The sequence below is a fragment of the Physella acuta genome, unplaced genomic scaffold (assembly GCF_028476545.2).
Source record: "Physella acuta isolate Inbredline_101_S28 unplaced genomic scaffold, ASM2847654v3 ptg000049l, whole genome shotgun sequence".
Taxonomy (NCBI): Eukaryota; Metazoa; Mollusca; class Gastropoda; family Physidae; genus Physella; species Physella acuta.
Genome location: NW_026731569.1, coordinates 873,288 through 891,238, shown reverse-complemented (window position 1 = coordinate 891,238; position 17,951 = coordinate 873,288). Strand labels below are relative to the sequence as shown.

Sequence of the window (17,951 nt, the reverse complement as noted above, 5' to 3'; positions counted from 1 at the left end):
ATCCCTGAGTCCACCCAGTTTTGAAGAGCATCTACATTAAGGAAACAAGGGGTCTGGGAATAGTGCTGACCACACAAAAAAATCTTTTAGAGCGGATTACTTTTTTAGATACATGGCTTCCAGTAATTAATACATAATTCAAAAAGGTTTATTGGTAGATAATCATTAATTGGCAGGTTATGTAATACATTTTCAAAATTTATCTCTTTTAATATTAACATGTATTTTAAAATTGTGTACTAACAATGAAAATTATGGACCTGCTATGTAATAAGGTGGGAGTAATCACATTCCAGTGATCTACAACACATGATGAATGCCAGCTGCTGTGTTGTTGACATCAAAGTGTCCATTTGACATTGTTCTAACGTAAAATTTTCCACTTATAAAGCAAATTTACAAGTATTTTTACACTGAACTAAGCTTTATACATCATTATTTGTCCTAATAACCACTTTAAAAAATTACCAAAAAAGTAACAGTAAAGTATAACAGAATCGTTGCTGTTCTGAATCCTGATCTAAACTTACTTCCCCTCTCAACCTAAATTACCTCCCCTGAGAGCCTCTTCTTTGTGGACAATATTTCTGCACTTATCCAATTTAACTAACTTTTAAAAAAAGGAATCAACTTTACAATTTACACAAGCTGACAAAGCTCTTTAGTTATTTCCCACACAAGTTTTACTTTGGTCATACAATTCCTTAAAGTGTATCACTGCAATTATGATTTAAATCTACTCACACTAAGTCAGGATTAAATCAACACTCTGCCCTCCCCACCCCATTTCCCATTACAAATTTTGTTATTGCAACTTTAAGCAATCAGTGTATTAAATTGCTGTTTAGAACATGCTTAACAGTAATTTACAATTTACACATTTGTTTAATTTTTTTCACGTTTTAATTGGATTTGCCTACAACTTCCCTTCTGCCTGATAACATTTTTTAAACTCAACAATAAGAATTGATATAATATGCTAGAATTTAGATCTAGTGAAATCTAGTTTTCAATTATTATAAAATTGATCTATTTATCAACTTCATGTTTTTTTTTTTTTTAAAGTTACGATTTTAAACCTGGCAGTTATTGTGGCAGAAGAAGTAGAGTTCATGTGTTTCTGTTACCTTGGCATATAGTATAATAGATCTATAAATGATATAGTGGTATAGTCATTATACAGTGTGGTCAACACATTTACATGTCATTAACAGACCTTTATTTAAATATGTATGATCTCGTTTGTTAAGTTTTTTTAATTAAAATTAAATTAATGTTTAGTATTGTTTGGCTTACCTGTTAGAGTTACCTTCGTCTTGTTTTCTGGTAAAATGTCAGGACCAATTCTTCAACGTCAACATGCCAATCAGACGAGGTGCTGTAAAAATGTTGAAATGTATTTGTCTGCTTTTCGAATCCGTGTTTCAAATTTGACTAGCCAATCGTTACAAAACAGTGACCAGAGGTCACTCTTGTCAATACAAAAAATGTAAACATTAATACACACTACACACTGACTTACACATCACGTGCCCACGGCACAGTGCAATGCCAATAATGTCACAAAATATAGAATCGTTTGTTAACTTTTCACATAAATAATCCCATCAAGAAATATTGTAGGCATGTACATGTTGGGAAGGGATGTGGATGGACACAGTTGGTCTGGGCCTAACCAAAATTTCAAACTGATCATAACCGTTAGGTAATGTTGGGGTTAGGGTTGGGGATCATCCATAAAGGACGTTCACACCTACGAGGGAATCGGAATTTCGTGATGGGGGGAGGGGGGGGGGGGCAGAAATTGTGACAACACACTTTAGCATTTTTAAAAATAAGTATTGTTCAGCTGTCATTCCGTGGTTTTCAAAAGACTTTTTTCTTGCAATAAAAAAATTGCAATAAAAACTGATTAAAATGTAGATCTAGGCCTACTCAAAGATGAAGCTCAGTAAATATTTTAGAAAGAAATCGATGTTTAAAAAAATCATAAACTGCAATTTTGTGGGGATCGAGTTGTATGCTGAGGTGTGACGTCATTTTATGTGGTTGGGGGGGGGGGTATGGCAAAAAAATTCTACCGCACCCCCCCCCCCCCGAACGAAATCAAATTTATATAATTTATATAGAAAATATTTACTTTTAACAGTGTCCGCCCCCCCCCCCGAAGAAAGTCTATCGCCCCCCCCCCCCCGAAAATTTCAAGTGCCCCCCGGAGATAAAAGTCTGGAAGAAACAGTAGCGTAGCGAGGGGGGGGGGGGGCGGAGGGGACATATGTCCCCGGGCGCCGACCTTAGGGGGCGCCAAAATGGGTTGGAAAAATAAATTGTTGAGGGGACGCAAATTGAAAGTTTGAGAGGGGGGGGGGTGTGCAAATCGAAATCTTGAGGGGGGTGCAAATCGAAAAGTTTGTCCCCGGGCGCTGGGAAGGGTCGCTACGCCTCTGGGAAGAAACACTGTCCATAAATGACGTCATACTCGTAAGGGAGTTGGGTCCGTAATTTTGTGACGGTGTAATGAGGGGGAAGGGGGGTGTCAGATGGTGTGACGTCACACTTTTGCATTATAAAAAAGCAATGTTATAAAACGAATTTTAGCTGTTAATTCACGTTTTAGAAAACCTTTTTAATAAATTGTAATATAAATTTATTCATACAAGATTTCGGAAAAAAATATCGATGTTTTAATAAAATTTCAACCGAGGGGAGTTGTAGGCTGTGATGTGACGTCATTTATGGATGACCCCTAAAGAAAAACATTGACTAATCCAAAAATTAGGGAGTAGAGAGGGGGTGGAGTGCGAAGTCATTTGGGGGGGGGGGGGGGGGGTAAGGGGAGGGCTGACTTTTTGTGACTATGTGGTTCATAAGTTGAAGGGAGGAGGTATATAACGGTAGTCAATCAACTAGGAATATGAAGTAAGAAATACTAGCACCATGTATTATATATCTGTAATGGTGTAATAACTTTAACTTTTTGAGTAGGCCCTAGGCTTATTGTATATATATATATATATATATATATATATATATATATATATATATATATATATATATATATATATATATATATATATATATATAATTCTCTTCTTGTAGACGTTAGAAAACAAGCTGCAAGCGCGCCTAGCAGTCCCCTCTCTTCCTCTCTAGGCATATCGCAACACCCCCCCCCCCCCCCATGGTCTTGTGAGCTGTGGTTCACGCTAAATGTTTGCAATCGTACAGCCGGGTTTAGTGACGCCTATTAGAGGCAGATAATTTAGTTTGAAACTATAGAGTCCTTGCAAACACGTGACCTAAATCACGTGATACCTACGCCCGCCGCCACAGTGGTGTACATCAGACGTAAACACAATCAGCTGTTCGCCAGCGCTGGACGTGTTCACCGTATGTAAAGAATCGCGCCCGCGGAAAAGGAAAAATATGTTAAAAAACTTGAACTCTTAGGAATTGAAGATCCTTATACAGTTATTGACAGTTTCGTGGATAATATAAATATGTGGCCGAAATTTCTAAATAAAAATACTGTTAGTAATACCGTTTGCGTTTAGAGTTTAAGTAGACGAAGCTGATCAAATGCAGTAATATATTAGAGGTTATCTACTGTAGCAAACGTGAGACCACTTAACTCCTACAAAACCCACACTACAACGGCTAATATAATCCATGGGTAATAACCAATCTGGGTAGCATGTTATACAATTTAAGACCCTTATAATCCAGCAGGGAAGTGATCAGACACATTAATACTGACGTTCAACCCTCATAATGGCTGCCCCCACCTGTATCTAGCCCACAGTAAAACCAAAGAGGAGTCTGCCCTGCCCTCCCCTGAAAATGTCTCACCTCCGTGATACCCAGCACCACAGAGATAGTATTTCTTATATAATTTTGACCCTCAGGGCCCAGCAGGGAGAACAAAGGGGAAAGTCCCACTGCTCTCCCCTCAACACTTCTCACCTCGGTGTCATGTTATGTCATTTATAGCACACACGGCTTATCAGGGGAAAGCATTAAGGCATTAAGAATCTTAACTCTGGACAGCTACACACTAGTATACTAGCTACACACTAGGTGCCTACTGTAAACTACTAGACTGTAGGCCCTATGTAGACCTGCAATTGTATCAATTGTAGACTGGGTCCATTGTTATTATTCTAAACCATCTCACTTATAATGTTTCTAGCTTGATTTTTTTCTTTTATAAACAGTGGATTTAAAAAAAAAATTAGCCTAATCATTAACCAAATAATAATAATGTGGTTATTTGTTGTTGGCTGGTATGATCTAGATTGTACTACTAGGCTACAAAAGCTTAGTAGACCAATTACTAGATATGAATTTGAATTTAATTAAACTCAGTCCAGTATCAGACACATATTGCTGTAAAAAGACAACAAAGTAGGTAGGCCTTAGTAATTTATTAAAGCCTTCTACTACAATAATATCAACTACATGCTTGTATAAAGTTTTACAATTTAATTTAAGTAGCAGATTCTAGATCTAAGTCTAGTCATATAATCTATTTCAATTTCAGAAAATTTCGTTTGCTAAAAAAATGATTAGATAATAGAGCGAGATTTTAGATCTTAGAGACAATTAAATGCTTTATTAGGCCTATTATGACTACTTTTGATTTATTATGGGTGTATTTTGAATCGAATGTATATCTAAAGTAATTAAATTTAAGTAAAGAAGTAGATTCTAGATTCTGTCTACCCAGCGGAGCCAGGTATTAGGCCTACTATTAGATCTTATTATTCTTATTAGCCTATTACTTTTGACTTTGTCTTTTACTATTAGTATTTGTGAAGGTCAAGCATATTTGTTTTATTAATAGCTATCTTTTATAATTAAAATGAAGTTTATTATTTTACTGTCCTTACATGAAACAAAGTATCGAGAACTGCATTTGATCAGATTCGGCAACTTTAACTCTAAACGCAAACAGTATTACTAACAGTATTTTTATTTAGAAATTTTGTCCACATATTTATTTATACGAAACTGTCAATAACAGTATAAGGATCTTCAATTCCTAAGAGTTCAAGTTTTTTAACGTATTTTTCCTTTTCCGCGGGTGCGGTTCTTTACATACAGTGAACGCGTCCAGCGCTGGTGAACACGTCCAGCGCTGGCGAACAGCTGATTGTGTTTACGTCTTGTGTACACCACTGTGGCGGCGGGCGTAGGTATCACGAACGGACGTGACGTCATATGAAAGGACTCTATTTTAAACTTAGGGGAGGTAAGTAAGAGGAGGCTGCTTTCACGGGGGTGGGGGGGGGGGGGGTGTAGGGTAGGGGTTGGGGTTGGGGGGAAAGGAGGTTGGGGGGGGGTATCGTCCTTAACGGCCTACTGATAGTGTTTTAAAGCAAATATTTTCAGTGGTAGCGTTGATACTGTCGAATTCACACATTATGAATGACTGAAAAGTAGAAAATAAAACAACTAAATATCGGCGTATGATACGTCGCGGGTCGGCTCGTTAAAAATATTTCCAGTCCTGTTCTTTATTTTTTTCCCACCGGAAGTAGATCTAGAAATCTAGATCTAGATGCGTTTTTCCATTACTGTGCTAAACGGGGCAGACAAAATTAAAGTCGTTACTCCGGATTCTTATATACACGTATAGCGGTACAGTATAGATTCTAGTACATCTAGATCTATACATATTGCAAGTATGCCTCAAGACAGAGGTCATCGACGTAAACATAGCAGGTACTAAGAACCAACTTTAACAGGATCTAGAGTTCTAGAGATATAGATCTAAGTCTACTACTACTACTACTGTACTACTAGCTAGATTCTAGATCTAGACAGTAGACTACTGCCTAGCGCTAGTCTTGTTTTGTTTAGTTGTCTGTTGTGGTGTGTCTCTCGTTCCACCAGTTGTTACTTTAACTTTTAATGATTTTACTAAACCTTACTAGACTATCATTTTACTCACGTACTGACACTGACTGTACTTGTTGGTTGAGTCAACGTGTCTGTACTGTAGCAGTATGACGGGTGATTATGAGTATGACTGCTGTTGAGTTAGTCAGTTAGCCTCCTGAAAATTCCAGGAGGTCCTGGAAAACTCTGGAATCTTAAAAAACGTACAAACCTGGAATTTAAAAAAATATAAAAACCTCCTGGAATTCTCCTGAAATTTAAAAAATTCTCATGAAATCTCATAAAATTTCATTAACCCGCGGCGCAAAACCAACCGAAATTATTTGATTTTGTTCCGCCAATAATTGAATAGTAGTTTTTAAATGGGACGAAAATAAAAATAAACGCATCGGCCGTCGTCAGACTGAATCGCACTGCCGTGATTGTGTGGCACAGCCGAGTGTGTGATCACGTAATGCTAGGCGATTGACCCGATTGGATGATACTATAAACAATTTCTAAAGATAGATAGGCCTACACGTACATGTGTTCCCGTGTTTGACTTGTCGGCTATTGGATTTTTAAAGTAGACAGGCATGTTTCATAACTTTGTCTTAAACTATTGAAACGGCAAAAAAAGTTGTAGTAGTATTTACAGCTCAGGACTAATCGTCAAAATTAATCTTCTTTAGAAATTAACCTGGATAGCTGCGACCCGATCAAACAATGCTGATTCGCGTAACATTTCATTATTTTATTTTATACATTAATTTTTCGTAAAAATGGCTATAGAAAATAAATTAAATTTTTCCAGTGGCTCTTTTTTTCGGTTGACTAAAAATTGTTAATACGCTTAATACTAGCTTGCCAAATCTACCAAAATGGGCTGGGGTGGGTGGGGGAAGACACTGACCATCCTACATGGTATATAACACCCAACGTAACATCCATAGCCTCACACCGCCCCCACTACTCCGTGACGCGACAAGCAAACGATCGTCGCCTTTGATGTCGTGTAACACCCATACGGTACCCGAGCAGCTCTTGGTGGTTTCATACCCCACCTCTCTTCCCCTTTCACTTTGTGGAGTTGATGTTACTAATCCTTGTGTATAGATCAAGAAATCTTGCCAGGCTTTTGTCTCTGAAATTACATAATATTCGTCTGACACGTTCATCGGGTTGGTCGGCTAGCCTAGCATCATTGGATTTGGCATCCAAAAATCAATAAAATATCACGAAATGATATTAATAGGTGAAGTCTGCTTGCATTTATACCTCTTTTATAGTGAAAAAAAATTTGGTCCATACCCTCCCAGTATTTTTCCCCTTTCAGGGTCTATCCCGGTTGTCTGAAAAAACTGCTATTTTTTTAATGACAATAAAAATCATAACTTTTTTGTTTATGGTCAGATTTTGAAAATTCAAACTGGTCTATAGTCAGATTGATAGCCTCTATCCTAATATGTAACTAATATATTGTTTTACTTTTACTGAAATTAAATTTTTGCATTGGCTTAGCTAATTAAATGTATTATTAAGTACGCTTTTTTAAATGTACAAATTGGGTTTCTTTTTTGTTTTTAAAAATCTCCTTGAATTTTTTTAAACTCCTGGAAAACTCCAGGAATTTTATTTGAACTTTTGAGCATGAACCCTGTGTTAACACTGTTAACACTAACTGAGTAGGATCTAGATTTTTTAGAGTCGAGATCTAGATCTAGCTAGCTGGTCAGCTAGAGTCTTGAGTTAAATTTTCTCCACATTTCTATTTTTGAAATTATATTTAAAATCTGTCTTGATTAATTTCAGATGATTAGCTTGATAATTTTTTTTTTAATTAGGTCTCATTCACCAGTACCCACCAAGCACAAACGAAGCTGGCAGAATGATGTGCCTGGTGGTAGAGGCAGGGGAGGGAGACCCATGAGGCACAGATCTCCATCACCTTTGAGAAGAGAGAAAAAGCATTTTAAAGCTTCACCTAAATTTAATAGCCGTAAAGACTTCAGAGGGCCTTCTCCAATTGGAAGGAAAAGTAGATCTCCCCATAAGAGACCTCGCCCTAGATCACCTTATGCTGGTCTGGCATGATTTTTCATTGAAAATTTGTTTGTTTATGTATATAATTAAGAAATTAGTAATTTCGAGTAATTGAACTACTCCAATGATAATTGATTGGTTATACAATTCACATTACTTCTGTTTAGCAAATCAAAATATAAAGAACTATTGTGGTATTTTTTGTTAATCAAAAAGGTGTTTGTTTGTGTGTATAATTAATTGAACTACTTCTTTTGTAGCTTAAAATAAATATTTTGAATGCGTGGTTTGTATTCCTAATAGGACTATTCCTACATACAGTTCATTTTGTTGATGTTCCTTTCAGGACGTCCTTTAAGTCCCCTCATTCCTAGGCATCCTCAACTCTCAAGTTCTAGAGATCCAAATATGGGCTCAGGGACTAGATTGATGAATGAGAGAGAAAATTCAGTCCTCAGACCACAACAAAGACCTCAGCAAAGATCTCTTTCTCCTAGACCACCACCAAAAGCTGGAACAGACAGGCATGATATACTTTTTTACCAAGCATATATGTATGAAATAAAGTCGTTCTGTTGAATGTGCTGTTTACTGTATGATTCAAAAAGATTTCTTGAGCAAAGGACACTTTTACTATCATCTTTAGCTTTATAAAAGCTTATTATCATTGAATGTTTTAGGTTTCAATTTTTATCATATAAAAATAATTCACACAATATTTATAGCAACTTTATTTTAAAAAAAAGTTCAATGCTGTTTATTGTTGTAGTCTAAATGTTTTACTTCTCCAACTGTACTTCTATAGGTTAAAAAATGACCCTAAATTTACCAAGAACTCTTCAGCTGCACATTCTGAAAGTGCTTTGAAAAAGAAAAGCCACAGTTCAGTGAGCCCTCCACCGAAACGTCTGCGTAGTCAAACCCCACCAAACACATCCAGTCTGAAAAGATCAGATCCCCAACCTCTCAACCAAAGAAGTGGCTCAATTCCAGAGCGGAAAGTGAGTTCATCTAGTAAGAAAAAGCCAGCGCGAATGACATTGCACAAGCGTTTTACTTTGAGTGACCAAGAGCCATTTGAGTTGGAAGAGAATGTAACTATTGCAATATTACGTAATCCAAATGCTGAACCTTCAGAGGATGTAACTGTTAAGGTAAAATCCATTGCAATATTTTTTTATTATGAGACTGTTTTGTTAAATATTCACTCTCTTCTCAACATCCAAGTTGTTACTTCTACAATTTTGTGTGGTTTCTCAATCCTTGTGATGAATTTCAATTACTAAAATTTTCCATGTTTGATTGTGAAAATGTATAACAGATGATACCTTTTTAATTATGAATTGATAATCTAATTTTTAGAAAGTTTTTGACTCGACACTCTTCAAAATGGTGCATAAAAAGACTGAAGGTCGCAAACCAATATTTGACAGAGAAGAAATCAAAATATGGCGTCATGATGAAAATTTTGCTGATGATCCAGATTTTGAACGTCGTCTGGTAAGAGTAAAGTCTACATCAGCTGCACCAAAAGTTTCTTCGGACAGCCTCTCTAGAATGTCTCCCGATGTAATACGGTGAGTTGGTCCATATTTTGGTTGGATTGTTGTCAAATGAAATCTGTGTAAATCGTAGTACTAGAATAAATGACTTTTTCTGGTACCCCTTTATATTTATGTATACATTGCTTTGTTTTCAACAGGAAAGCTTTTGGGCGTCAAATTGGTGTTAGATCTAGGAGTAAATCTCCCCACAGGGATGCTCATTTATCTAGGAGTAGAGAACCTGAAATAAGGTAAATTGTTTCTGAGTTTGTCCTGAGCAGCACTTGATATTCTGGGATGCCTTAACACCAATTGGTCTGCAATCTTGCTACACCAAGTGACCTAAGGCAAGGAACAAAATGTTCTATAAGCTCAATATAATGGACACAACAATCTATTGTATGAAGGTTCATATGATATGGATGATACAATAAAAGAATCTTGCCCCTCAAATGCAAGCAGAAAGCAGAAATTATTGAAATTGACACAAAATATTTTGTGTCAAAATGAAAACAAAGGTTGCTTTCAAACATGGAGGTTCTATACTTGAGCTAACCTAGGATTCTACTATTAATTCAGGAAATAAAAATGTGTGATAACACATGCTTTTGTAGCTGCTATAGAATGGATAAAAGGTCTTCTTCTACAGCTTAAGCTGATATTACCGTTCCTAATCTAGGATTGGCTAAAGTAATCTAGCCTTTGATTCACTCAACAGTCTTAAAAGTAACATCCTTTATTATAAGTTACTTCTAATATTAGATTTACATTCTTAAAATCACGATGCTGCAGAGCCACACTGAAGATACTATGTTAAATTGTTATTTGAAAACTCAAGCTTCACATTCAGATCAAATCAGTCAGGTGAATAATGTTCAGCACATAGTATTGATGATGCAGCACTGGACCAGGTGGTATCTTAGAAAATATTCTGATAGACAAAAATGAGTCTTTTTTCCTGATAATATTCTACAAACCATCAGACTGGATGGCTAATGTCATTAATTACAAAATTAAAAACAGATGGTATTATCAAAAAAAAAAAAAGGTTGTTATTTTAAGTCTGCCACTGAGATTTAATTTTTACTAAAGAAACCTTTTTTAAATGAATAACCATTTGTTACTCTGATGGCATAACAAATGCCATGTTTGAAATAGTACTTTACAGCCAGTTCTGTTTATAATGAAAGCGAAAGGCAGTTGCAAAATTTGTGGTTGCTAAAAAGTAAGTTCAAAAAACTTTTTGCAAAAAAAATAGGATTTGGTGAAAAAATAACATCTGGTTAACAGAAAGAAACAATGGAACCTGATGAATCAGACTAAAGAATCATCACTGTCAACATTTGATCTTCTTCTTCTTCGTTCTTAATAATTAGTGTTGAAGGGGATCGAGATTTATCTGCCAGTGGGTTTGAACTCGAAACTTTGATCGAATTAATCAACCATGAGCTTTTTGCCGACTCGACCACGCCTCCAACACAATTAAGCGTTACGTGTCAACTGGTTATGCGCCATTGAGGCCATTGACTCCGATTTCAGCCTGCTTTTCTTTTTGGATTTGCTTCCATAGCCTTTGTCCAACCAAGAACAAACTACAAGGCAGCAGTTGTTTAATTTTGGAGTTGTCTCTCCTAGAAGAGTGGCTGTCCCCAGCTAACGAGCCTCATCTGCCCGTGGGTTCGAACTCGAGACTTTTCGGATTAGCAACCATGAGCTTTGCCGACTCGACCACGCCGACCCCTAACATTTGATCTGATTCAGTTGATACAAGAAAGAATCATCACTGTCAACATTGGATCTTATTCAGTTGATACAAGAAAGAATCATCACTGTCAACATTGGATCTTATTCAGTTGATACAAGAAAGAATCATCACTGTCAACATTGGATCTTATTCAGTTGATACAAGAAAGAATCATCACTGTCAACATTGGATCTTAAGTTGATACAAGAAAGAATCATCATTGTCAACATTGGATCTTAAGTTGATACAAGAAAGAATCATCATTGTCAACATTGGATCTTAAGTTGATACAAGAAAGAATCATCATTGTCAACATTGGATCTTAAGCTGATACAAGAAAGAAATATCATTGTCAACATTGGATCTTAAGTTGATACAAGAAAGAATCATCATTGTCAACATTGGATCTGATTAAGTTGATACAAGAAAGAATCATCATTGTCAACATTGGATCTTAAGCTGATACAAGAAAGAATCATCACTGTCAACATTGGATCTTATTCAGTTGATACAAGAAAGAATCATCATTGTCAACATTGGATCTGATTAAGTTGAAACAAAGAAAGAATCATCACTGTAGTGTCAACATTGTAGCTGATTATGGATTCAGTTGATACAAGAAAGAATCATCATTGTCAACATTGGATCTTATGTTGATACAAGAAAGAATCATCATTGTCAACATTGGATATTAAGTTAATACAAGAAAGAATCATCATTGTCAACATTAGATCTTAAGTTGATACAAGAAAGAATCATCACTCTCAACATTGGATCTGATTCAGTTGAAACAAAGAAAGAATCATCACTGTAGTGTCAACATTGTAGCTGATTATGGATTCAGTAGATACAAGAAAGAATCATCACTGTCAACAATGGATCTGATTTAGGTGATACAAGAAAGAATCATCACTGTCAACATTGGATCTTATTATGGATTATATTGATACAAGAAAGAAATATCACTATCAACAATGGGTCTTAAGTTGGTACAAGAAAGAATCATTGGATCTCATTGTTGATACAAGAAATAATTATCAATATCAACAATGTTTCTGATTAACCCCTTTACCGTGGAAATTTTTTTTTTTTTTTTGGAAACCGTATAATATTTTTTTTTCCACTTTCGTTTTCACATCACGTGATGACCTATTTTTATCATCCGTTGTGGAATTGGCTGTTAGATTAGCCTCCCTCTACATTGTTATTGATTTCCAATGCTATTTTCGCATCAAGACGAGTTAACTCAGGACGCACAGCACACAGACGACTTTTTTATCTGAAGACGAGTTAACTCGTGATGTACGGTTAAGCACAAGATTTTATATGACGAGTTAACTCGTGACACACGGTAAAGGGGTTAAGTTGATGCAAGAAAGAATCATTGGATCTCATTGTTGATACAAGAAATAACTATCAATATCAACAATGAATCTGATTAAGTTGAAGCAAGAAAGAATCGTCACTGTCAACATTGGACCTGATCAAGTTGATGCAGGAAATAATTTGAGCTATCAACAATGGTTTGGATAAACAACGGATAGAAAGAATCATTGCTGTCTTCAAAGTTCAGATAAAATATCTGAAATAAAGAATCTTCACTGTTAACATTGGATCTGATTATAGCAAAAAGCAGATTACGTGATAACATTCTATTTATAGTTAGGGCTTTTACTGATTTAAAATTAAGGAGTAGTTTTTTTTTAAAGTTCAATTCATGTATCCCTAGAAAGAAAAAAAAATAATAATAGGCTTTTCTCTGGGTTATTTTGTCATGACTATGAGCATTGCTTTTTTTTCACATAAAATTAGATGGTCAGTTGAATCCCTTCATTTACATTGATAATTAAATATAAATTGATTTAAAATTGATAGGAAGTATTAGGTTTTAGGATGTATTTGTTTCATATTTATTGGCTGCTGTACACACATAATCCAATTCAAAGTATTCAGCTGATAGTCATACTTTACAACCTAGAGCCTGAAACAAATCAAGAAAAATATTTTGTGAAGCTTCTAGAATGGTAACTATAGTTTTATAATAAACAAAATCCAGTTGATGGAAGGTGAAGACCCGCCATACAATTTGCCTAAAACTATAATGCAGTTGAAAGATCAAATCACCACTGTTGAAAATGTTATTTTGATTAAATCATCACAGGCAGCAAATGATGGAAACATGAGAAAATGTTTGAACCTTTTACATTTGATTCAACTTTAAAGCTGAAGCTAAAATGTTGACTGCCATGTCACATGAATATATTTCCACTTGCAACTCCTATTACAGATGTGATTTTTACTGCTCTGAGAGGGATACTGATAGACACATCAACCTGGGAAACACTTGATACATACAACAAGGCTTTAAAGTAACTCCTACTACTTGTGATTGATGTCAGGACTAACTGCACCATATCTTAAGAGATTGCATTTTCAAAATCTGATTCTTTGTTGAAAGCATCACGCTACAGAGCAAGAAAACTTCCATTTATCCATAGTTACTGTTATATAATTGGATCAGAAGTATTCAAGCTTGCAGTCAATGAATCTGTAAAGCATTTTGATTTGTCTCACCAAGTAGCACCTAAGGGTAGTTTAGAAATGGCTTCTAGATCTGTATCATAGTAAAATAGATGCTAGTTGCTGCCACTTTTCTTCCCCTTTGCCTTGAAGACCTCCACCAGTGGATTGATGTCCTAGACTTCGTAGAAGGCTTATCAAAGCTAACAGTATGCAGAAGGAGCTGATATATCACAGAATGAGCTCAGCATCCACAAAAAGGGAGCAAGACTTTAAAAATTGCACTAATTAGGAATGCAAATGACGAGGACTTCATACAGCTTGTCAGAAACCTTGACCTACAGGGTAGAAAAAATTATGGATTTGAAAAACAAGAGCTATCTTCTCTCAACTCAAGAACAAATGCTTGTAGAGAAATGTCACAGACCTTAGTTGAAACATTCAAATGAGACCAGTCTTATTGTATGAAGCAGAGACTTACAAGATAGTCTAGGGTCATATCAATAGTTGGCTCACATGAAGTATTGACATGTGCTGGCCCTACACCAGTAGCAACCTGTGGCAAATGACCTCCAGGCTTAAGAAAACCCTTGACATCACTAGATGTCACATTGATGAATACTACAGCATTCTCATTAAACATTGAATAAAACAACTGATTGAACTCAACTTACCAGCTTGAGGTTAGTTTTCATGCACATTGTGCACACAATTGGCCAAAGTGAAATTTGGAAAAGAGCGACATTATGCAGTTTAATCTCCATTTTCTTTTCTTGTGCAATGCACAATTATGATATCATGGTAATAGAAACAAAACAGGCAACTTTCATTGTTTTGGTTCTTGAAAATTTAATACTTATTAATACAGTACAGTACACACATGATCTTCACTACAACTATATTTTTTCCAATTGGGAATCAAAGAAAGATTTGTCCAATGTGAGTCATGCTCTTTTTTAAAAGAAATGTTGAAACAAATCAGATGAAAACTGCTAACTACAAGTGATCTCAAAGCATCATAATGAACAGACTGAAATGCAAAATGATAACTAGCAGGTAAGGGCTTAAAGATGAGAACAGAAGGTCTGAGAAGAGAAATTCTAAATCCTACACTAATGAAGTCAGTGAAGGAGGTGGATTTGAACAAGGTAAACAGATGAAGGTGATGGCATTGTCTAAAATATAAAATTGAGTTTCTGGCACAAGTAGTAAAAAGCAAACCATTTGAATGCAGAATTTGAGTGATTTTAGCAAGTAGGATACACAACAAAGAAACTCCCTTGTGTAAAGAGAGGGGGCTAGCACATGCTAAAATGATGTAAGTAAAGCATCTGTGTCTATTTTTTCTTTGATTTAATGGTTTGGGTTTTATTTACTGCTCAAATACCAGGATCAAAACATGTATTTGATATTTTAAAAATTCTAATCAATTCATTCTTTTTCAGCCTTTTCTGGAATTGTCTTAATATTTGACTAGGCATTATTGTATCTCATGCATTTTTTATATTTTTCAGCTCATGAACAAAAACAATTTGAGCTCATTTTTATCCAAACCAATGTTACTTTTCTCAGACTTGATCCTAGACCAGACCCAAGGTATGAATCTAAATTTAGGGAACAGCTTGAGAGAGAGGAGGGTAAAAAAAGGAGAGATACAGATCAAACTGGAACTACAGAGAAGAGGGTCAACAAAAGTGAGAACAGAGAAGCAAAGAGAACAGAAGATAGAAGAGGAGAGAGAAATGAAAGAGGCAAACCAGAACCTTATGATTTAAGACAAGCCCTTGAGAGGAGACGCAATGATAGAGTAGAGTGAGTCATTTACCCAGCATAAACTTTTTTTTACTAGTGTTATTGCTTTTTCAATATTTTGTAGAAAATCAATTTTTACACACAAAAGACTTTTCTTTGCTTTAGTGTTGGATTTAGAATAGAGGTACAACGTGGAGAGCTAGACACAGGAACGGAACTTTTTTACAGAGGGTCCAGTGTTGAAAATACCAGGAATTTTGCTGATTATGGAGGAAGAAATGTGGTGGTGGATCAAGACCGAGAGCAAAGGAGATTTGGTAGCCTAGAGAGAGGAGATTCTAGAAGCAGCTGGGACAATGACAGGCGAACTGTAAGGAGGAGAGGGAGGGGTGGTGTCCGAACAAGAGGAAAGTTTGGGTGAGTATTTATTCCTTAGACAAGTCAGTAACTCAACACAAATACATTTTTATTGTGCTACTACTACAGCATGTCTTTTGAATGTAGGAGGAGAGCTTGGAGCCCAGAAGCAGATAAGACAGAACTAGACATGAGGAGGGATGACTTGAGAGATGGGAGAAATAGAGGCTTTGACCACAGGCCTAGATACAGCACAAGCCCAACTAATACAAGAGGTGAAGCTTTTTCTTTCAGTGTTTGATAGCAACACCTTAGGGAATATTCAGTTGCACTCAGTGTTTGATAGGAAATATTCAATTGTACTCAGTGTTTGATACACCTTAGGAAATATTCAATTGTACTCCGTGTTTGATAGCAACACTGTGTACTGTGTGTTTGTTAAAATTTGTAAAGTTAATGCTGCTGAACTTTTGAATTCTTTCAGGCTGGAGAGGAGGATATCGAGGTCGTGGTAGAGGGCGTGGCAGGGACTTCCCCTTCTATGATCAGGAAATCAGCTCGCCTACAGACATAGATGGTGGGTGCTGGAAATGGGTTCATGTCTCTACTATTATTTGGATAGCTACAATGTCACTGTGACATGTATATGTTGATACAATTAACGATCTTTTGTTTTTTTTCTCTATTTTTAGACTCCTTTAAATACACACAGGTAAGGAGGAGAAATGAAGTGAGTAATGAATGTATTGTTTTTGTATGTAGCAAACCATAGAGCACATCATGCTTGACTTCCTTGTTTTGATGAGAACAAGTTGTTTCAGTGGGTGTCTGATTATTTCAGCATGATGACAGGGACATCTCACCCAGGACATTCCACCCTCGTGGTCGCAGGTTTCCTTCCAGAGGCTTTGGCAGCAGTGGCTTCCGCATGAATGGCAGAAGTGGGTTTAGAGGTGGACCTGGAGGTGGCAGGGGCTACAGGGGTGGCTACAAGGGAGGCTTGGGTTCTGTGGATGATAGGAGTGAGTACACATTCTACTTTGTGACTTTTATTACCTAGCTTCACACACACACACTTTGTCCTTCATACTGGTGAAAAATGTTTTCATGCACACTAGAAATCCTGCAAAATTCCCTTTGACCACTTCCCTAAACTTTGTCTATAACGTTTGCCTAGGATCTCTAGATAGAAGAAACACAAGCTTAGACAGAGAATGGAAGCATGACATGTATGACACACTGCAAGCAGAGGAGTCTCAGTCCCACACAGCCAATGTTGGCTCTTAACTGGCTCTACCTGCTTGACTTAAATCATCTCTAGCACTTGAAGAAACCAACTGACCATATGGAGATGATTTTTTAAAAATTTCATCTTGAACTTATAGAAAGTTCTAAATCATTTTATTATTGCAGATTGCTTTTTAAAATGTTACATATGTATATATTATTATGGTACCAGGATCTAATCATTGTTGTATGGACTAATGTGATGTTTAAAATTTTCATTTATTAAATTCATGTCAAATTCAGTACACAGCTTCTGTTCGCTTCTTAAAAATCCATGTAATATGCATCCACATGTGAATGAAATCATCCGGTCTTTGTAATAACCACGGATAGAATGAAATCACTACGATGTTTCCTTCCCAATTTTCTAAGGGTGCAGTGTCAAGTAGCAAGATATCCATGGAGTTTTACAAGCTTTTACTTAGCTTTAAAATAATTAATTCAAATTTCCTATATAAAATACTCTTTACTGCACTGTTATGTTGTGTAATAAGGACAAAATTACTTCCAGTTTAAAAGACTTCAAGGAGAGAGGTTGAGGGTAGGTTTTGAAAACGGCTACAGGACATTACCCCCCCCCCCCTGGAAATCCCCCCCCCCCCTGTCAATTACCCAACCGGGGAATTACCCCCCTCCTCTCAAGTTAGAATCCTAACTCTAACTAGAATTCTATACCTATATACTATTTTAATCCAAACCTTCAGAAAAAGACCAAAACCTAAGCATCCAACTTAGCCTAAAACTTCACACAAAACCAACGCTAGACACAACCCTAACACTAGCTCTAACCTTAGCCCTAGCCCTAATCCTAACCTTAGCCCTAA

The 17,951-nt window shown here is 36.3% G+C and overlaps 1 protein-coding gene across 2 annotated transcripts; it reads left to right on the top strand.

Moving 5' to 3' along the window:
* The first annotated feature begins 5,534 nt into the window (after positions 1–5,534).
* Positions 5,535–17,370, top strand: LOC131945660 (serine/arginine repetitive matrix protein 1). Of its 2 annotated transcripts, none has more exons than XM_059306391.1 (13): positions 5,535–5,724; positions 7,725–7,963; positions 8,270–8,447; positions 8,729–9,077; positions 9,286–9,500; positions 9,626–9,718; positions 15,304–15,543; positions 15,649–15,900; positions 15,988–16,115; positions 16,325–16,417; positions 16,533–16,570; positions 16,682–16,862; positions 17,018–17,370. In XM_059306391.1, the coding sequence occupies exons 1-13, from the start codon at positions 5,687–5,689 to the stop codon at positions 17,125–17,127; spliced, it is 2,154 nt and encodes a 717-aa protein (XP_059162374.1). In that variant the 5' UTR covers positions 5,535–5,686; the 3' UTR covers positions 17,128–17,370. The 2 variants fall into 2 exon arrangements, with proteins under 2 accessions (XP_059162374.1, XP_059162375.1); XM_059306392.1 differs by having other exon boundaries at positions 5,536–5,724; positions 16,533–16,552.
* Positions 17,371–17,951: the final 581 nt, after the last annotated feature.

Excerpts from the sequence above, each read along its gene's own strand:
- LOC131945660 (XM_059306391.1), top strand. The coding sequence starts at position 5,687 with ATGCCTCAAGACAGAGGTCATCGACGTAAACATAGCAG. Across the intron at positions 9,501-9,625 it reads ATGTCTCCCGATGTAATACG|GAAAGCTTTTGGGCGTCAAA; the intron begins GTGAGTTGGTCC and ends TGTTTTCAACAG. Across the intron at positions 15,901-15,987 it reads CGAACAAGAGGAAAGTTTGG|GAGGAGAGCTTGGAGCCCAG; the intron begins GTGAGTATTTAT and ends TTTTGAATGTAG.